At 43.4% G+C, this 19,844-nt stretch overlaps 1 protein-coding gene across 2 annotated transcripts in view; it reads left to right on the forward strand.

Moving 5' to 3' along the window:
* The window catches only part of sptbn1 (spectrin, beta, non-erythrocytic 1), a 100,010-nt gene that overhangs the window by 55,770 nt on the left and 24,396 nt on the right, over positions 1-19,844 (forward strand). For both annotated transcript variants that reach the window (XM_056435727.1, XM_056435726.1), the window contains 23 exons: positions 582-755; positions 6,661-6,752; positions 7,080-7,160; positions 7,936-8,051; positions 8,147-8,259; positions 8,350-8,537; positions 9,129-9,246; positions 9,557-9,715; positions 10,309-10,404; positions 10,841-11,047; positions 11,590-11,743; positions 11,843-11,994; positions 12,147-12,365; positions 12,663-12,743; positions 12,986-13,192; positions 13,310-13,521; positions 13,971-14,108; positions 14,807-14,927; positions 16,144-16,359; positions 16,444-16,863; positions 18,027-18,229; positions 18,579-18,669; positions 18,760-18,906. In XM_056435727.1, coding sequence (XP_056291702.1) covers positions 582-755; positions 6,661-6,752; positions 7,080-7,160; positions 7,936-8,051; positions 8,147-8,259; positions 8,350-8,537; positions 9,129-9,246; positions 9,557-9,715; positions 10,309-10,404; positions 10,841-11,047; positions 11,590-11,743; positions 11,843-11,994; positions 12,147-12,365; positions 12,663-12,743; positions 12,986-13,192; positions 13,310-13,521; positions 13,971-14,108; positions 14,807-14,927; positions 16,144-16,359; positions 16,444-16,863; positions 18,027-18,229; positions 18,579-18,669; positions 18,760-18,906 — 3,705 coding nt within the window. The remainder of the gene's footprint in view (positions 1-581; positions 756-6,660; positions 6,753-7,079; positions 7,161-7,935; positions 8,052-8,146; positions 8,260-8,349; positions 8,538-9,128; positions 9,247-9,556; positions 9,716-10,308; positions 10,405-10,840; positions 11,048-11,589; positions 11,744-11,842; positions 11,995-12,146; positions 12,366-12,662; positions 12,744-12,985; positions 13,193-13,309; positions 13,522-13,970; positions 14,109-14,806; positions 14,928-16,143; positions 16,360-16,443; positions 16,864-18,026; positions 18,230-18,578; positions 18,670-18,759; positions 18,907-19,844) is intronic.

Raw genomic sequence — 19,844 nt, forward strand, 5'->3', positions numbered from 1 at the left:
AGCCTTTTATTCTTTTAATATTGCTGATTATGACTTACAGCTTAAGAAAACTCTAAAATCCTATCTCATAAAATTTTAATATTTCCTCAGACCAAGTAAAAAAAAAAGATTTATAACAGCTGAGTGTTTGTCAAGGCTCAGGAAACCCTTGCAGGTGTATTGAGTTAATTAGACAATTCAAGTGATTTGTTTAATACCCTACTAGTATACTTTTTCATGATATTCTAATATTTAGAGATAGGATATTTGAGTTTTCTTAAGCTGTAAGCCATAATCAGCAATATTAAAAGAATAAAAGGCTTGCAATATTTCAGTTGATTTGTAATGAATCCAGAATGCATGACATTTTTGTTTTTTTAATTGCATTGCAGAAAATAAAGAACTTCATCACAATATTCTAATTTTCTGAGACAGTCCTGTATATGTGTGTATATATATATGTGTGTATATATATATATATAAGAAAAGTGGCTCTATTGAATAATAAAGAAAGACGCACTTAAAGGAGAGTCTGCAGTCCAATGTTCCTGTTTTTTAGAAAGTCGCAGATAAACTGAGACGTGTTGTTGTTGTTGTTTCAGCCCAAACCCACCAAGGGCCGCATGAGGATCCACTGCCTGGAGAACGTGGACAAGGCTCTGCAGTTCCTGAAGGAGCAGAGGGTCCACCTGGAGAACATGGGCTCCCACGACATCGTGGACGGGAACCACCGCCTCACCCTGGGGCTCATCTGGACCATCATCCTCCGCTTCCAGGTAAAGAGGCGGCCGCGCAATTCTGCATCCCAAAAACATCATGGGCTCAGGGACATTGTCTGAGCTGGTGATGTGAGTCACGTGATCCATCCCCTTCCATTTTAAGGGCATTGCGCAATTTTTTAAATCTCAAATCTTCTTGGAGCAAACGCACTCTCACAGCTTAGATGGGACATAAATGGCGCATGTCAAAGACCCTTCATTCCTATTCATCATTTTGCATTTAAAAAAAGTAGAAACTATTGTTTTCGCCTAATCAAGTGTTTCCTCTTCTGCGACACCACGTTCGATTTGCCTTATTGTGCTATTTTGTATCCCTAATCCTCAAATTAAGGCGTTCACTAATGTGTGGCCTCTTGGCAGTTAAACAACACCTGTATTTCATGGGCTGCTGTTGCTATTTGGGATCCCCCTCACATACACACATCTAAAATGTGTTATTACTTTTAGTCATTTGCTTTCAGTCAAATGCCACTGTTTCATTTTGCATCCCAAAATAAGTGTAACACATAAGGTAAAACTAAATTACAACAAGGGCACTGTTAACTTTATTAACTTAATAAATTGGCCACGCTGTGTTGTTGTTAATCATCAAATAAATCATCATTAAAAATGTTAATTAATTCAATTCAATTCAATTCAGTTTATTTGTATAGCCCAATTTCACAAATTACAAATTTGTCTCGGAGTGCTTTACAATCTGTACACATAGACATCCCTGCCCCAAAACCTCACATCGGACCAGGAAAAACTCCCAAATAACCCTTCAGGGGGAAAAAAAGGGAAGAAACTTGGAGGAGAGCAACAGAGGAGGATCCCTCTCCTAGGATGGACAGATGCAATAGATGTAATGTGTACAGAAGGACAGATTTAGAGTTAAAATACATTCAATGAATATGACAGAGTGTATGAATAGTTCATAGTAGGCATATTCCACGATGGAGACCTCCACGATCCATCAGGCAGATGGCGGTGGGGAGGAGGAGGGCGGAGTCTCAACAGGACAGTGGCGTAGTCATGAGCAGGAATTCCACGACCCAGACGATCCATCAGGCAGATTCATAGGGTCCGATGACCCCATGAGACGAAAGTCAAAAGGACTTCCGGGAGAAAGCAGAGTTAGTAACGTGTGATTGAGAGATGAACATCCAGCCTTAAGGAGAGAAAAAGAGGAGATAGGTACTCAGTGCATCCTAAAACGCCCCCGCAGCTATAAGCCTATAGCAGCATATCAAGGGGCTGGACCAGGGCAAACCTGATTCAGCCCTAACTATAAGCTCTGTCAAAGAGGAAGGTCTTAAGTCTACTCTTAACGAGGTGACTGTGTCTGCCTCCCGGACTGAAATTGGAAGCTGGTTCCATAAAAGAGGAGCTTGATAACTAAAGGCTCTGGCTCCCATTCTACTTTTTAAGACTCTAGGAACTACAAGTAGTCCCGCATTTAGTGAGCGTAGCTCTCTAGTGGGGCAATATGGTACGACAAGCTCCTTAAGATATGATGGAGCATCACCAATCAAGGCTTTGTAGGTTAAGAGAAGAATTTTAAAAGTGATTCTTGATTTTACTGGGAGCCAGTGCAGAGCAGCTAGTGCAGGAGTGATGTGATCTCTCTTCTTAGTTTTAGTGATAACACGAGCTGCAGCATTCTGGATCAACTGAGGGACCTAAGAGATTTATTAGAGCAGCCTGCTAATAAGGAGTTGCAGTAATCCAGTCTCGAGTAACGAAACGCGTGAACCAATTTTCTGCATCTTTTGAGACAAGATGTGCCTGATTTTGAAATATTACGTAGATGAAAGAATGCAGTCCTTGAGATTTGCTTTACGTGGGAGTTAAAGGACAAGTCCCGATCAAAGATAACGCCAAGATTCTTTACAGTGGTGTTGGATGCCAGGTCAATGACAGAATCCACATCACCAGATAATTGATCTCTGAGGTGCTCAGGGCCGATTAAAATTACTTCGGTTTGTCTGAGTTTAACATCAAGAAGTTGCAGGTCATCCATGTTTTTATGTCTTTAAGACATGCTTGAATTTTACAGAGTTGGTTGCTCTCCTCTGGTTTTATCGATAAATATAGTTGAGTGTCATCTGCATAACAATGAAAGTTTATGGAGTGTTTCCTGATAATATTGCCCAAAGGAAGCATGTATAAGGTAAATAAAATTGGTCCAAGCACAGAACCTTGTGGAACTCCGTGATTAACGTTGGTGGTTATCGTTTACGAGCGAAATACAAACTGAGATCGATCTGATAAATAGGATTTAAACCAAATTAGTGCCGTGCCTGAAATGCCAATCGACTGCTCCAGTCTCTGTAACAGGATGTCATGGTCAATATGCAGCACTAAGGTCTAACAAGACCAGGACAGAGAGGAGTCCTTTATCTGCTGCCATTAAGAGGTCATTTGTAATTTTCACCAGTGCCGTCTCGGTGCTGTGGTGTTTTCTAAATCCTGATTGAAATTTCTCAAATAAACTATTATGATGTAGAAAGTCGACAACTGATTTGCACCACTTTCTCAAGGATCTTGGAGAGGAAGGGGAGGTTAGAGATCGGTCTGTAGTTAGCCAACACCTCTGGATCCAGAGTGGGCTTCTTCAGGAGAGGTTTAATGACAGCTACTTTGAAGGAGTGGCCTGTTAGCAGAGACACATTGATAATATCTAATAGAGAGCCGCCAATTAAAGGCAAAACGTCTTTAAGCAGCCTCGCGGGATGGGGTCCAAGAGACAGGTAGAAACCGTTGAAAATAATTGGTCACGGTTGATAGGAGAAAATCCTCCAAATATACACCAGGGCATACAGCGGTTTCCAAGGCCATTCCACTTGAGGACAGATTGGCACTGGTTATGGGCAAGAGATTATTAATCTTGTCCCTAATAGTTAAAATCTTTTCATTAAAGAAGTTCATAAAGTCATTACCACTAAGGTTTATAGGAATGCTCGGCTCCACAGAGCTGTGACTCTCTGTCAGCCTGGCTACAGTGCTGAAGAGAAACCTGGGGTTGTTTTATTTTTTCTATTATTGATGAGTAATAGGCTGCTCTGGCATTACGGAGGGCCTTCTTATATGTTTTAAGACTATCTCGCCAAACTAAGCGGGATTCTTCGAGATTAGTTGAGACGCTTGCTTCAGTTTGCGGGTCTGAGGGTTATACCAGGAGCAAACCTCCTCTTCCTCACTGTCTTCTTCTTCAGAGGGCTATCGAGTCCAGTGTCATTCTCAGAGAGCCTATGGCACTGTCAACAAGATGATCAATCTGGGACGGACTAAAGTTAGACCAGGAGTCCTCTGTTATATTGAGACGTGGTATCGAATCAAATACAGAAGGAATCGCTTTAAATTTAGCTACAGCACTATCAGTTAGACATCTAGTGTAGAAACTTTTGACTAACGGAGTACAGTATAAATTCAAAAGTTATGAGGTTGTGGTCTGACAGAAGAGGATTCTGTGGGAAGACGTTCAAATGCTCAATGTCAACGCCATAAGTAAGAACAAGATCAAGCGTGTGGCCAAAGCTGTGAGTGGGTTTCTGTACTCTCTGACAGAAGCCAATCGAGTCCAACAAGGAGATGAATGCAGCACTAAGGCAATCATTATCAACATCCACATGGATATTAAAATCTCCAACAATAATAACTTTATCGGTTTTAAGAACCAAACTTGATATAAATTCTGAGAATTCAGATATAAACTCTGAATATGGACCTGGTGGCGGTACAGAATCACAAATCGAATTGGCTGTAGTGTTTTCCAGGTTGGATGTGAAAGACTAAGAACAAGGCTTTCAAATGAGGTGTAGTGTAATTTTGGTTGAGGATTAATTAATAGGCTCGATTCAAAGATGGCTGCTACTCCACCTCCTCGACCGGTGCCTCGAGGAATGTGAGTATTAATATGACTTGGAGGAGTCGATTCATTCAGGCAGACATATTCTTCATGGCTCAGCCAGGTTTCAGTTAGGCAACATAAATCAATGTGATTATCTGATATTAAATCATTCAGTAACACAGCTTTAGATGACAGAGATCGAATATTTAGGAGACCACATTTAATAGACCTATTTTGTTGCACTGCTGAAATAATTGTGTTAACTTGTATAAGGCTCTTCTGCTTATTTTTGATTTATTTAATTGAAGTGGCGGACAGACACAGTCTCTACTCTAAAGTCAAGGGTGGGTAACTGCTCGAATGGAAGAGCAGAGAAGGGTGTTAAACTACAACTCTGCTCCCGGTTCCTGATCTGAACCCTGGGTTGTCATAGATTAAGTCCGTGATCAACTTGGTCATATTCGCAGAAATGAGACGTGTGGATGAATGCCGCCTCCTCATCAGATCAGGTTTTCCCAGAAAGTCTTCCAGTTGTCTACGAGCCCACATTATTCGCTGGGCACCACCTCGACAGCCAGCGGTTGAAAGACACATTTCGCTATACAATTCGTCTGTCTGCAAATTTGGGAAGAAAATTACTGGCATAAGCACACACCGATTCCACATTAATTTTAGTGAGTTCCGCGGGCGGGCTCGGCGTCATTACCACCGGGCGTATTACAATCTGACTGTATCTCCGCTTATCCTTAGCCAGCAGCTTCAAACAAGACTCCACGCCGCCCGCTGCCCCCCGGAGGCGACTCTGGTCCGTGGCCTTCCTGACTATAGAGCTCCCGATAACCAGGGTGTGTTCCTCAGCGGTGTGTCGCTGAGCAGGGAAAACTGGTTCAAACGTGAAGTGGTTGGTGCACAGCGGCTTCTGTGTAGATCCTACGACCTGCGAACAGTTACCCAACCATCCGGCTGCACGGTTACCGCCGGGGCAGCTAACAGCTGACTGTAGCTCCGCGCCGACTACGGGAGAGGGCAGGCTAACTAGCATAGCTGTCTGAGCAGACCTGCCTCCAACCTAGCAAATAAACTACACTTGTTGCATGTATCGTTATCATTAAGGGATAACTATACATGAGACACACTGAGCAAGAGGGAGCGGGAGGGAGAGAAGAAGAAGTCATGCTCGCTGTTGAGCTGGCAACCAAAGCTTACCGGAAGAGTGAGATGATGCGTTCAGGAGCAGTCAAGCTTTTTCTCCAGAGATGAAAGCAGAGTCAGGGTAATGTTAAATCCTTTATAATCCTAAAAATGTGACATCTTTAATCAGTTAATGAAAGATTAAGAGTTGTACATTTAACTGACTTAATATTTAACTGTTATTCAGATATTTCCAATTTATTTATTTCAAGGGATTAAACTCGTGATTACGTCTTCGAGCTTTTCATTTCATCCGCTTCACACCCAGTGATCTCTGTGGAGACGACCCCATTAAATGGCGGACATCGCACTCGTCATCTACTGTACGCCGGCGGGTGATGATGTCATCCTCGGGGACAGCGAACAGTTGGGTGAAAAGGATTTCACTTTTATAAACCTAGAGGATAAAAAAAAACACTCTTTCGTGGTTTTAAATCCTGCAGTGGGTGAAATGGAGCCGAGTGCAGATTGTGTGTGTGCGTTATATTCCTCGTCGTTGCTCAGATGTGGCTCACGCTTCTATCAGCCAGAAACGTGTGTGTGTGTGTGTGGGTGTGGGTGTGGGTGTGTGTGGGTGGGTGTGGGTGTGTGTTCTCATTAACAGATTATATTTTAAGAGGATTTGGAAATTGAAGGTTGTTTTGGGCATTTTAGGATATTTCCTAAACGTGAGGATGATTTTAGAAACCGGGAAAACGCTGCAGAGATTGATGAATACTTTATGCATAATTTAGTTGTAGAATGTGTTGCCTACTCTTTCTCTCTCTCTATCTCTCATTGAGCGTCTGTTACATTGTTACCTACTCTTTCTCTCTCTCTCTCTCATTAAAGAGTATGTTACATCGTTACCTACTCTCTCTTTCTGTGTGCTCGTCTCAGATCCAGGACATCCGAGTGGAGACGGAGGACAACAAGGAGAAGAAGTCGGCTAAAGACGCTCTGCTGCTCTGGTGTCAGATGAAGACGGCCGGGTGAGAGTCCACACACAAGCTGGAACAATCGGTTCCTCCTGTCTACTTTTCTAGAGTTTGACTACATTTCCCATCAGCCCCGTTGACGACTGTTTTTTCCCTCCATCTCATTAGCTTTAGCTCTCCACCGTCAACCCGAATCTTTAAAGGCTTTAGTTCTGTTTGCTGTAAAGTCCCTGAAGTTCTGGCCCCATGAGTTTAATCTTCCGACGTATTTAAATCCAATGTAAAGCGACTTGGAAAACACAAACGGAGCCTCATAAATACCCTTTTCCGTAGCATGAGACGTGAGAACCTGAGCAGCTGTGGTCCGCTCTTCTTTTCCAGATATCCAAACGTCAACATCCACAACTTCAGCACCAGCTGGAGGGACGGGATGGCCTTCAACGCCATCGTCCACAAACACAGGTACTACTACCACTACTACCACTACTGCTACTAGTACTACTACTAGTACAACTAGTACTACTACCACTACTAGTACCACTACTACTACAACTACTAGTACTACTACCACTACTACTACTAGTACTACTAGTACCACTACTACCACCACTAGTACTTGTACCACCACTACTACGCTGCCACTACTCTTCTACGCCATTGGAGCATTTTACGGTTTCCAATAAAAGGAAGTTGCTCTACATTGATGATGTTCATTTGAGACAGAGTGTAAGTGAAAGCACTTTAATGTTATTGAGCCCCTACATGCAGTTATGTAACATCTTTCCAAGGGTTCGCTGTCAACCTGCTTAAACAAATTAAATAAATCCGAAACCAGCTTTTAAAGAGAAACTTTCTCATCACGACCTATTTCTGATCCATAAAGCCGAATGAGTCCCGCGTCACGTCGTCCCTCATGGTTTGAGGCAGCGCTGCACACAGGCTTCTCTTTAATACTGCCGGGCCTCAGCTGATCAGTCAGCTGGCTGTTTCCCTCAAACCAAAGACTAAAGTCACGTCTTTATGCACATTGCACATTGCACATTATGTACTATGAGATATCAAGAACAGTCACGCAGCCGATTGGGAGGAGGGACGAGGTCTGACTGAAACACTGTCTCTAGAAACCGTTTCCAAGGTTGTTTAAATAAATAACAAACACATCCATAAATAACACCATTTTATCGTTTTTATTTTATTCATCAACTACTAAGTTTTTTGTTGTTGTTGTTGTCTTCAGACCGGACCTGATCGACTTTGATAAGCTGAAGAAATCCAACGCTCACCACAACCTGCAAAATGCCTTCAACCTGGCCGAGCAGCACCTGGGCCTCACCAAGCTGCTGGATGCCGAGGGTGAGGGTCTCACACACACACACACATACACACACACATACACACACCTGGATGTTCATATAGTCTGATCTTCGACCCTGTGTGTGTGTGTGCAGACATCAGTGTGGACCACCCCGATGAGAAGTCCATCATCACCTACGTGGTGACCTACTACCACTACTTCTCCAAGATGAAGGCGCTGAAGGTGGAGGGGAAGAGAATCGGCAAGGTGATCAAGCGCCCCCCCCCTCGGTGGACATTAGAGGAAACAATGCTGCTTCTGGGGTTTTAAACACTTTTGTCTTCTCTTTTTTCTCAGGTTCTGGACAACGCCATCGAGACGGAGAAGATGGTTGACAAGTACGAGTCTCTGGCGTCGGACCTGCTGGAGTGGATCGAGCAGACCATCATCATCCTCAACAACAGGAAGTTCGCCAACTCTCTGGTGGGCGTGCAGCAGCAGCTGCAGGCCTTCAACACCTACCGCACGGCAGAGAAACCGCCCATGTAAGAACACGCCGGATAAACAGTCTGATGTTGAGTTTGACCAGTTTGACCCTCGGAGCAGAAATGTCGGCCATGTTTCCTGGAAAGAGTCGGCGCGGATCTCGCTGGAGAAATATTTCTTACCAATAGCTGCAAGAGAAAATAAAAATAAACTCAGAGATTTTTTGTTTGTTTGTCAAAATGGAGCGAAACATAACGGCCCTCCTCCCCATCGTCGAGCTTAACACAATAAAATGAGTTTTTCAAGATTTCTCGTAGAATATTCACCAATGTAATAAGTTTGAACACATTTAAGTAACACTGATGTTTCGTTGGATCTACTTAAACATGAATGAGACGACAGTCTATCATTTTAATTCCTTCATGATTATAACAAAAAAAACACATTTCAATTAATATTTAGAGACATTTGTTGAATGTGGGACATTTCTAGATTTTCTTCTCTCATTTTTGAGCTTTCAGATTGTGTTGTTGTATTAGACTTCGTTATATAGCTCATGCTTTTTGTTGATGTACCTCTAATGGAAAACAAATGTCAACCTAATAAAATGTAAATCTTCAAATATAATAATATAAATTGTATGCGTGCAGGTTCACAGAGAAGGGGAACCTGGAGGTTCTTCTGTTCACCATCCAGAGCAAGATGAGAGCCAACAACCAGAAGGTTTACACTCCTCGAGAAGGAAAGCTCATCTCCGACATCAACAAGGTAAGTTACAGTCATGAGGTAACGGAGGTATTTAAGTTATTTAATGAGGAAAAAATCCCTTTTTTAAAGGGTTGATACATTACATCTACTTAAAATATATAAACGACAATCTCAAAGATCTATGTAGTTCATTTGAAAAAGAAGGACCTGTTAATGACGAGCACATCGACTATCACCTAATTAAGAAAAACAATACAACAATACTCTCGTCCCGCTATTCTAACCTTTAAAACACCGAGCGCATCGGTATCGGGCCGCCGTGTTATCCGGCGGCGTCTCGCTGATGTTGCGTGCGCGCGCTTGTTTTTAGGCGTGGGAGCGTCTGGAGAAGGCGGAGCACGAGCGGGAGCTCGCTCTGAGGACGGAGCTGATTCGCCAGGAGAAGCTGGAGCAGCTGGCGCGGCGCTTCGACCGCAAAGCCGCCATGAGGGAGACGTGGCTGAGCGAGAACCAGCGGCTCGTCTCCCAGGTAACGCACGCCATGTGACCCGGGCCTCGTGTCTCTAGAGGAGACGTTCAGAAACGGTTCTGCTCACTATAATTATTCCTAATCCATTCATAAAAGACTTAATTATAATAATATCTTGTGTTCTATTATTTCTTTTTGTCCTGCTCTCTCCTAATCCCTCTCTCCTTGTTTCCTTTCCTCTGTCCTGTCATTTCTTTCTATTATTTCCATATTTTCCTAACTGTCTCCACCTATCGTTTCCTTTCCTTACCTCTTTTCTTGTGTCCATTCCTGTCTCCTCTTCTTGTTTCTTTTCCTCGTCTTCTTGTCTCATTTACGCTTTCCTCTCCTTGTTCTTCTTTCCTTGTTTTTGTTCCTCTCTCCTCTTCTTGCCCTCCCATCTTCTCATTGTTTCTGCTCCTCTCTCCCCTCCTTTTCTCCTGTCCTCTTTCCTCTCGTGTGTTTTCCTTGTCCTCTTCTTGTCTCATTTATACTGTCCTCTCCTTGTCCTTCTTCTCGTTGTCTCTTTGTTTCCTTTCCTTCTTCCTCTTTCCACCCTCTTATCCTTGTTTCTGCTCATTTTCTCCTGTCCTCTTTCCTCTCTCCTCTTCCAGGATAACTTTGGATTTGACCTCCAAGCCGTAGACGCTGCTACTAAGAAGCATGAAGCCATAGAAACAGACATAGCCGCCTACGAGGAGCGAGTCAAGGTCAGTTCATCGCAGCTCTACATTTATTCGACTGAAATAAGTATAACTACACATTATTATATATATATATATATATAAATAAATATATATATATATATTTATATAAATATATTTATTTATATAAATATATTTATTTATATACATTTATCTATTTATATATGTATATATATATTTATATATAAAATTATACTTTATCATGGAACAAATCATTTCAGGTTGGAATAAATATAAATTATATCAACCTAACTCATTTGTTACATGATAATCAGGTAGCTCTCATGTTTTTATCTAAGTTATGCAAATTCTATCTTTTTATAGTTTTTTAGGATTAAAAGAATGACGAATACATTGTGTGTATGAAACGGTTCACGTTTTTTGTGGTTCTCTTTTAATGTCCATTCATCAATCCCCCTCTCTCTCTCTCTCTCCGGTGCAGGCGGTGGTTTCCGTGGCGAGGGAGATGGAGTCTGAGAATTACCATGACATCAAACGCATCACGGCCAGGAAGGACAACGTGATCCGGCTGTGGGAGTACCTGCTAGAGCTGCTGAAGGCCCGCCGGCTGAGACTGGAGCTGACGCTGGGCCTGCAGAGAGTCTTCCAGGAGATGCTCTACATCATGGACTGGATGGATGAGATGAAGGTAGAGAAGGGGGGGGGGGGGGGGCGTCAGATTTATCTTTTATCTTTCACTGTCACTTGTTAACATTTAAACACTCACGCATTTAAGAATTTTGGTCTGCGTTCATTTTTGATCCTTGTGAAAGATTCTGCTTGTGGTGCTGATAAAATATTAAAACATTAAAAACATCGCCGCAGCAGATAAAACCTTGAACAGTCGTACGTTTTGATTTTCTCTCTGATTATTAGTCGGCCTGTTATTTAATTTTAAAATTTTTTTAATACTTCTATCCTACAAATTCTCTGAATTTTGTTCTTTTGGGTGTTTTTTAAGTCAGAGATAGAATTTTTTTAATTGAGGCGATGTTTTGTTGTGGAGGAGAAAAAAAGAAGATGAACATTTATGGTTCAGGACATCCAGCTAATTGTTCCTGAATATCATATCTCGCTGTGAAGACCAATGTAGCATCAGCATCGGCGTGCTGCTCATTAATTGCCTTTTAAAATCCTGCTGGTCTCAATCCTTCGAGCGTTCTTTGACCTTTGTCCCCACTCTCCCTCCAGATGATGCTGCTCTCTCAGGACTACGGGAAGCACCTGCTGGGCGTGGAGGACCTGCTTCAGAAGCACGCTCTGGTGGAGGCCGACATCAGCGTCCAGGCCGACCGAGTCCGCAACGTCAACCGCAACGCTCAGAAGTTCGCCGACGACATGGAGGGTGAGACTTATTATTTTTCGAATTCCACTCTCGTTGTTCCGTCAAAGAAAGAAATGGATGACCGTGATTATAACATTTCCTGCTCCCCCCCCTCTTCAGGTTATAAACCCTGCGATCCTCAGATCATCAGGGACCGCGTCGCTCACATGGATTTCTGCTACCAGGAGCTGAGTCAGCTGGCGGCTGAGCGGCGAGCTCGCCTCGAGGAGTCCCGCCGCCTCTGGAAGTTCTTCTGGGAAATGGCCGAAGAGGTTTTTATCATTAGTCCTATCCTAATTATAAAAATTAATAAAAATGTTTTTTTTATTATTTGGAAAACTTTAAGAAATTGCCTTTTTATTTTTGCTGCCCGCCTTTTTGTTTTGTGTCTTAACGGCGTTCCCTCTGCGTCCGCGCTCCGCAGGAGGGCTGGATCCGGGAGAAGGAGCAGATCCTGTCCTCCGAGGATTACGGGAAGGATCTGACGGGTGCGCTGCGACTGCTGAGTCAGCACAAAGCCTTCGAGGACGAGATGAGCGGCCGAGCCGGCCACCTGCAGCAGACCATCAAACAGGGCGAGGAGCTGGTGGCCAACAACCACTTCGGAGCCGACAAGATCAAAGAGCGCATCCAGGACGTCCAGGTACGCCGATTTGATAAAGTCTTAATGTTTAATAATAAGGATTAAAAAGGTATTGGCCTCGGACTCTAGCTACCATTGGTTTTCTTAATAATTTTTGTAATTTTTAGTTCTTTGCAATCTTTTTGTATTGTATTGTGGTTAAATCCCCAAAAAATAATTTAGTTTATATTATACTTAGCCATCAACTTTTTGATGTAAAATGGCTTCAATGGAAAGCAAGTGAATATAAAAGTAACTATTGCATCACTTCCTAACGCCTTCCCTCCTTGATTTCCTTCCTCCCTCCTCTCCCCGTAGGAGCAGTGGGCGGCTCTGGAGCGTCTCTCCGCCGTCCGCAAAGCTCGTCTGCAGGAAGCCTGCAACCAGCACCAGTTCCAGGTGATGATACTTTTTCGTGGTTTTTTCACAGGAAATTTGACTGGATTTGAAGAAAAAAAAGAATTCTACTAGAATATTATATTTGTATTAACTGGTATTAATTTTCTGCTCGGGTAACAAAAAGAGATCCAGATAAGAAACTCATTATACTCGTCTATAGGATCAATTTGGACACCTGGTAAAAAAAATTGTTTTAATGATATTCAACTTTTTTTAAAATATATGTAATGTTCTCCCCGCAGGCCGACGCCGACGACATCGACACGTGGATGTTGGACGTGCTGCGCATCGTCTCCAGCGTGGACGTCGGCCACGACGAGTTCTCCACGCAGGCTCTGGTGAAGAAACACAAGGACGTGTCCGAGGAGATCCGCAGCTACCGGCCCGTCATCGAGGCGCTGCACGAGCAGTCTCGCACGCTCCCACCCGAGAAGGCCAACTCTGAGGAGGTGAAGCTCGGACCGGGAAGCGACGCAGACCTTTTTTTTGTTTATGCAGTCTAAAATAAGAGCGCGGGAACGAGATCCTCTCCGGCCGCTGATTGGCCCGCTCGGTGTGTGTTGCAGGTCCAGACCCGGCTGGCGGGCATCGAGGAGCGCTACAAGGAGGTGGTGGAGCTGACGCGCCTCCGCAAGCAGGCGCTGCAGGACGCTCTGGCGCTCTACAAGATGCTGACGGAGGCCTGCGCCTGCGAGGTTTGGATCGACGAGAAGGAGCAGTGGCTCAACAGCATGGACATCCCCGAGAAGCTGGAGGACTTGGAGGTCGTGCAGCACCGGTGAGGGTCGCCAATGCACCATTTGGGGAACCGGGAAGAATGGGCCGTCTTTAATAGTTAGAATTATAATATTATAATAATAGAATTATAAAAAAACAATACTCCAAACAAAAAACAGTGAGTTTACAAACTGTAATAAAAAATAAAAAAACAATGTAAGAAGACAAACAAACAACAACAAAAGGATTGAACTCAACTGGGAACTTTAGTTACATGTGTACTATATACTGCATACTAGTAATATATTTATATATGTAAATACATATATATGTATTGCTAGATAGATAGATAGATAAGGAAGTAATAACAAGGCTCCAAAAAATATTTTGAAAACAACACAAGCAACACTTTGTTATTTTAAAGACTGAGAGAACTCATTGTATTCAACATTAACACATTTTAATAATTTAAATGTAAATTAACATGTAACTCACTTTGTCTCCGGGCAGGTTTGAGAGTCTGGAGCCGGAGATGAACAACCAGGCGTCCCGGGTCGCCGTGGTGAACCAGGTCGCAAGGCAACTGGTCCACTGCGGACATCCCAGCGAGAAGGAGATCAAAACCCAGCAGGACAAACTCAACACCAGGTAACTGGGATGGAACCAGCTCATGTACTGGGATGAGCAGGTATTCAACCAGCATTGGGGATCATACTGGTCAATAAACTAGAAGTGGAGGGAAAATAAATGCGTGTAAAATGGAAAACTAAATGTATCATAAAAAGGGAAATGCATCTTAATTATGTTATTTAGCACCGTCTGTCACAGTGACTATTAATATGTGATTAATTTATGAATTTAAGAGACATCATTGATTGGGCAACAAGACTGAGATTTAAGTAAGATATAAAGTGACATAAATTGGAATTAAACAAACTGATTTTAACCTAATTAATTTGAGTAAAACTCAACCGCTAAAGAAAGGATTTAAATGAAAGATGATCAATAATTAACTTGACAATTACCTTGCAATAAAAAAGGAAATAAACTGTGGTTACCGGGTAAATAAATAGAATTAAACCGGCAATCTGAACTAGATGAAACAACAAAAACAAGGATTTAACAGGTTGCGTAATTAATTATTTAACGTTGATTCCACATAATATTAAACTGTTAAATAAGCTTTTAATAAGCATGATAGTCAAATACAGATAAATAAGTGACTAAGCTTCTAAAAAGATGCACTTGAACAGGTTTGGGTGGTAAAGATGACGTAATAAAGCGGTTATTAATAACCAGGTGACACGGTGTGTCGTGTTGCTGACGGTGTCTGCCCGTCCCCCCAGGTGGAGTCAGTTCAGAGACCTGGTGGACCAGAAGAAGGACAGCCTGAGCTCAGCTCTGGGAGTCCAGAACTACCACCTGGAGTGCAACGAGACCAAGTCCTGGATCAAAGAGAAGACCAAGGTACCAGATGTGTTCACACCGCGAGCTAAAGAGAGACACGAGCGCCGGCTGCTCCAACGACGGGGAGGCTGGGGTTGTGTTGTGCACCGACGCGGTCGGCAATGAGTGTGACCCGCAGGGCATCGAGCCAATAAAGGGACTAAAACCACTTTGAATCCCTCTCGGACTCCTTCTCAGTCATAACTGTGTCCGTAACCCTGCTGAGGAACGAGACTGAGAATATCACGTATCTTTTTAAGTTTTCTTCGGGATCAAAATAATCTGGGGAAAGGTATATATATATATATATACACACACACACATATACACACACATACATATATATGTGTGTGTGAACTGCCAAGAGGTGGTTCTGCACTTTTAATTGTGACAGTTTGACAAAATATGAACAAATACAGAGTTTTAGGAAGGAACCAAGCTCAAATTATAGTGCGTTATTTCTTCTTCCAAAAAACATCATTATAAAGATGAAGAGACGGATAAAGAGGTTTTTTATTGTCATTGTTGTTGTACAACGAAATTCCGTTAGATGGCCCACATCCAGCCAGTAGCGACTGGTACAAGAGAAAAAAATATACAAGGATACAAATGGACAGATAAAAACAAGTCCTCCGCCCTCTTCTCCTTGCTTCTGCTCTTTTTCTCCTGTCCTCTTTCCTCTCCTTGTGTCTTTTCCTTGTGTCTTTTCCTTGTCATCTTCTTGTCTCATTTACACTGTCCTCTCCTTGTCTTTCTTTTCATTCCTCTCCTCTTCTTGTCTCATTGTTTCCTTTCCTTCTCCCTCTTTCTACCCTCTTCTCCTTGCTTCTGCTCCTTTTCTCCTGTCCTCTTTCCTCTCCTTGTGTCTTTTCCTTGTCCTCTTCTTGTCTCAATGTTTCCTTTCCTTCTCCCTCTTTCTACCCTCTTCTCCTTGCTTCTGCTCCTTTTCTCCTGTCCTCTTTCCTCTCCTTTTGTCTTTTCCTTGTCCTCTTCTTGTCTCAATGTTTCCTTTCCTTCTCCCTCTTTCCGCCCTAAAGAATAATATATATATATATATATATATATAATCCCTAAAACGGAAGTAAGACTCAAAATCTTCTGTTTTGTGTTGCACTATTAATACTAGTTGAGGCTCAGAGTTTCCCCTTCAGCGTGGACGTCGTCAAAATCGAGTTGCCGCACTTTAAAAAAAAAGAAGAAGATTTCTCATGATGGAACTCTCTCGTCCTCCTGCCAGGTGATCGAGTCCACCCAGGAGCTCGGGAACGACCTGGCCGGCGTCATGGCGCTGCAGAGGAAGCTGACGGGGATGGAGCGCGACCTCGCCGCCATCGAGGACACGCTGGGCGACCTGGGCAAAGAGGCCGACCGCCTGGCCTCGGAACACCCGGAGCAGTCCGAGGCCATCAAGGGCCGTCTGGACGGCATCACCGGCGTCTGGGGCGAGATGAAGGTTAGGAGAGGACGGAAAAGAAGAAAAAAAACCCATCTCCATCGAGACTTCTCTGAATATCTGACCGTCGCGTTCTGTTTCCAGGACACCATGAAGAACCGCGAGGAGTCCCTGGGCGAGGCCAGCAAGCTGCAGCAGTTCCTGCGCGACCTGGACGACTTCCAGTCGTGGCTGTCGCGGACGCAGACTGCCATCGCCTCGGAGGACATGCCCAACGCGCTGGCCGAGGCCGAGAAGCTGCTGGCCCAGCACGAGAACATCAAGAACGAGATCCGCAACTACGAGGAGGACTACCAGAAGATGCGCGACATGGGCGAGATGGTGACGCAGGGCCAGACGGACGCGCAGTACATGTTCCTGCGGCAGCGGCTGCAGGCGCTCGACACCGGCTGGAACGAGCTGCACAAGATGTGGGAGAACCGGCAGAACCTGCTGTCCCAGTCGCACGCCTACCAGCTGTTCCTCCGGGACACCAAGCAGGCCGAGGCCTTCCTCAACAACCAGGTACGTCATCGTGTGATCTGACCAAAGGGCTCTCATTGGTGGTAATACTGACACACACACACACACACACACTTACTGGGATGAGCAGATAAATCTGTGACTGGGTGTCCGTCCAGGCCAGACACACACACACACACACACACACACACAGAGCCAGTTGCCGCCGACCACACATGACCTTGTCTGGGATTAGCGTTGAAAAGGAAGTGGATAGATATAGAGCTGCAACAATTGGTTGATTAATTGTCATTTGACGGTTCTCATGCTAACGTCGTTATAAATATATCTTTGATATCTTTGTTTGCCGGGCAAAATATATTTATGGTCCCAGTGGACATATTTCAGAAGGCTTTCTGTCCCCTCTCCTCTTGACCCAACGTGCACCAGGCCCCCATTCTGCAGGTCAGAGGCTGCTACCCAGTGGCCAAAGTCTGCCATTACAGCAACATGTTTACATGGTTTCAATCGCTTTTCTGTATGCTTATTGATATTTCATTTATATTCCAAAAGAAAAATATCTTTATTGAAATGCAAACGTACTCATAAATTACAGAAAAGATATTTCAGCTTAAGTCTCAGTCCAGAAAATTAAGTGAAACAAGAGGAGCCATCAAGTGGCTGACCTTCGTCATTACACATGATTGTCTCCTCTTCTGTCCGTCTACTTTCTAATAATAATAATAATAATAACAATGCATTTTATTTGTAACTCACTTTTCATTCAAAGAGTGCCACAGAGCCAGTAGATAGTTAAAAACAAACTCTATTAGATTTCACTTTATTAATGAAAGTAATTAATTAAAATTAAATAATACATTAAATTATTAATAATAAATTAAATTAATGTCCCAGGGGGATATTTCTTGTTGCAGCAGCAAAACATTATTACAAATATAAAATAAAATAAAATTGCAGGACATATTAGATTTAGGACTTTAAAAATAGTAATACAAAAAAAAGAAACTAGCTGGAAGTGATTCAAAACAAAGTCCCTTGTCCCTACCTGATCTCTAGAGAGAGAGAGAGGGCGGTAACTTTATTCCCGTATATCTCTCGTTATCCTCTGACCTTCTTTCAGAGAAACGTTGGGGAACAAGAGGAGAAGTAATATGTGTGCTGTCACTTAAATGTCGGGTTCTCACACGTCTCCGTTTGTGTCCCAGGAGTACGTGCTGGCTCACACCGAGATGCCCACCACTCTGGAGGGGGCCGAGGGCGCCATCAAGAAGCAGGAGGACTTCATGACCACCATGGACGCCAACGAGGAGAAGATCATCGGCGTGGTCGACACCGGGCGCCGCCTGGTGACCGACGGCAACATCAACGCGGAGCGCGCCCAGGAGAAGGTGGACTCCATCGACCAGAGGTATTTTAATCCCAAACGTTTCATTGGTCGGAGTTATTGGGAGAAAATAAATCTATTTTGTCATTTCACATGACATTGAGTATTAATTTAGACTTTTTAAACCCCAAAGATTAATCTATCAAGGAAATAATTGTTAGCTGCAGACATGTATAGAATATTTGAAATATCGGATTAGTTAAAAGACTGATATATTTAAATGACTTGATAAAACTTGCCTTAAGCAAGGCAGACTTGCACCAGATTGGTGACGCTGGCTTAAAAAGTAGTAAAATGTTTTCTAAACTTATAGGTAAAAAAAAATGCAGAAACACTTTTATATATTATAATAATATTGCTAATTGTCTCCCAGACACAAGAAGAACAGAGCGGCTGCCAGCGACCTGCAGTCGAGGCTGAGGGACAACAGAGACCTGCAGAGGTTTTTGCAGGACTGCCAGGAGGTGACCTACACACACGCACGCACACACACTTCAGTGCAGTAATTCAGCTGGACAGTCCCACCAGATAATGTTCCATCCGTGTGTCCTCAGCTGTCCCTGTGGATCAACGAGAAGATGCTGACGGCTCAGGACATGTCGTACGACGAGGCCAGGAACCTCCACAGCAAATGGCTGAAGCACCAGGCCTTCATGGCCGAGCTGCAGTCCAACAAGGAGTGGCTGGACAAGATCGACAAGGTGGGAGGAGGCGAGGAAACGACATTTAGGGGTCAACTACGGCCCCCGGCGACGAAAACCAAAGACGTCGTTTGATGAATATTAAATGATTTTATTACGTTATGAACACTTGATGTACGTCTGCAGCGACATTTGATGTAGCAGTTCAATCTCAAAAGATCTTTTATGTTTCCTCTTGAGCTTCCTTCCTCAAAGCAAATCCCCAAAGTTTTCGAAAAGTCATGGAAATTTGTTATATTCATATGTGCATTTACACTGAGTTTTAAATAATTAATATTGTATGACGCTCAAAATATAAAGCCGGCATACGCTCTCTCATACTCACACATTTTTTTTGCTGCAAGTGAACGCACCTTTACTGAAAATTAGGGCTGTCAGCGTTAACGCGTTAATCTATGCGATTAATTTGTCCGCGTAAACGCACTAAAATGTTTTATCGCAATTAACGCAACTTTGTTTACTTCCGGTGTTCGTTGAAGTTTTTACACTGTTTCCGTTTTTAAAACAATTATTTCTCCGCGAAAATAAGGAGCAGAAATCAGTTTAAACTCGTGGATGAATCAGTCGGGTTTCCTCCTCCGCTCCTTCCTCCCGTCTGCTCCTCGGATCCGTTTGTCTGTCAACATTTTGTGAAAAAAACAACCAATGAACACTCAGTAAATCACAAAGGACCTCCCACCTCACAGGTGAGGCTCATGAGCAGCCTGTCAGTCAGAGAACCAAAGAACACGGCACGAGGACAACTGAGCCTCATTGAATAGAGCTGAGATTGTTCTGGAATGTTTGATGTATAACACGTGGGGGTGTGTCACATGCAAAAGACTTTAAACGGTGAATTTAATTTATTTTGTAAAATGTATAAAATGCCCCCAGCCTCCAGAGGGTTAACGTGACATATTTGAATGTCAGTCAGTTACCAAGGCCACTGGTTCTGCTGC

The sequence above is a fragment of the Pseudoliparis swirei genome, chromosome 17 (genome assembly GCF_029220125.1).
Source record: "Pseudoliparis swirei isolate HS2019 ecotype Mariana Trench chromosome 17, NWPU_hadal_v1, whole genome shotgun sequence".
In the NCBI taxonomy this organism is placed as follows: domain Eukaryota; kingdom Metazoa; phylum Chordata; class Actinopteri; order Perciformes; family Liparidae; genus Pseudoliparis; species Pseudoliparis swirei.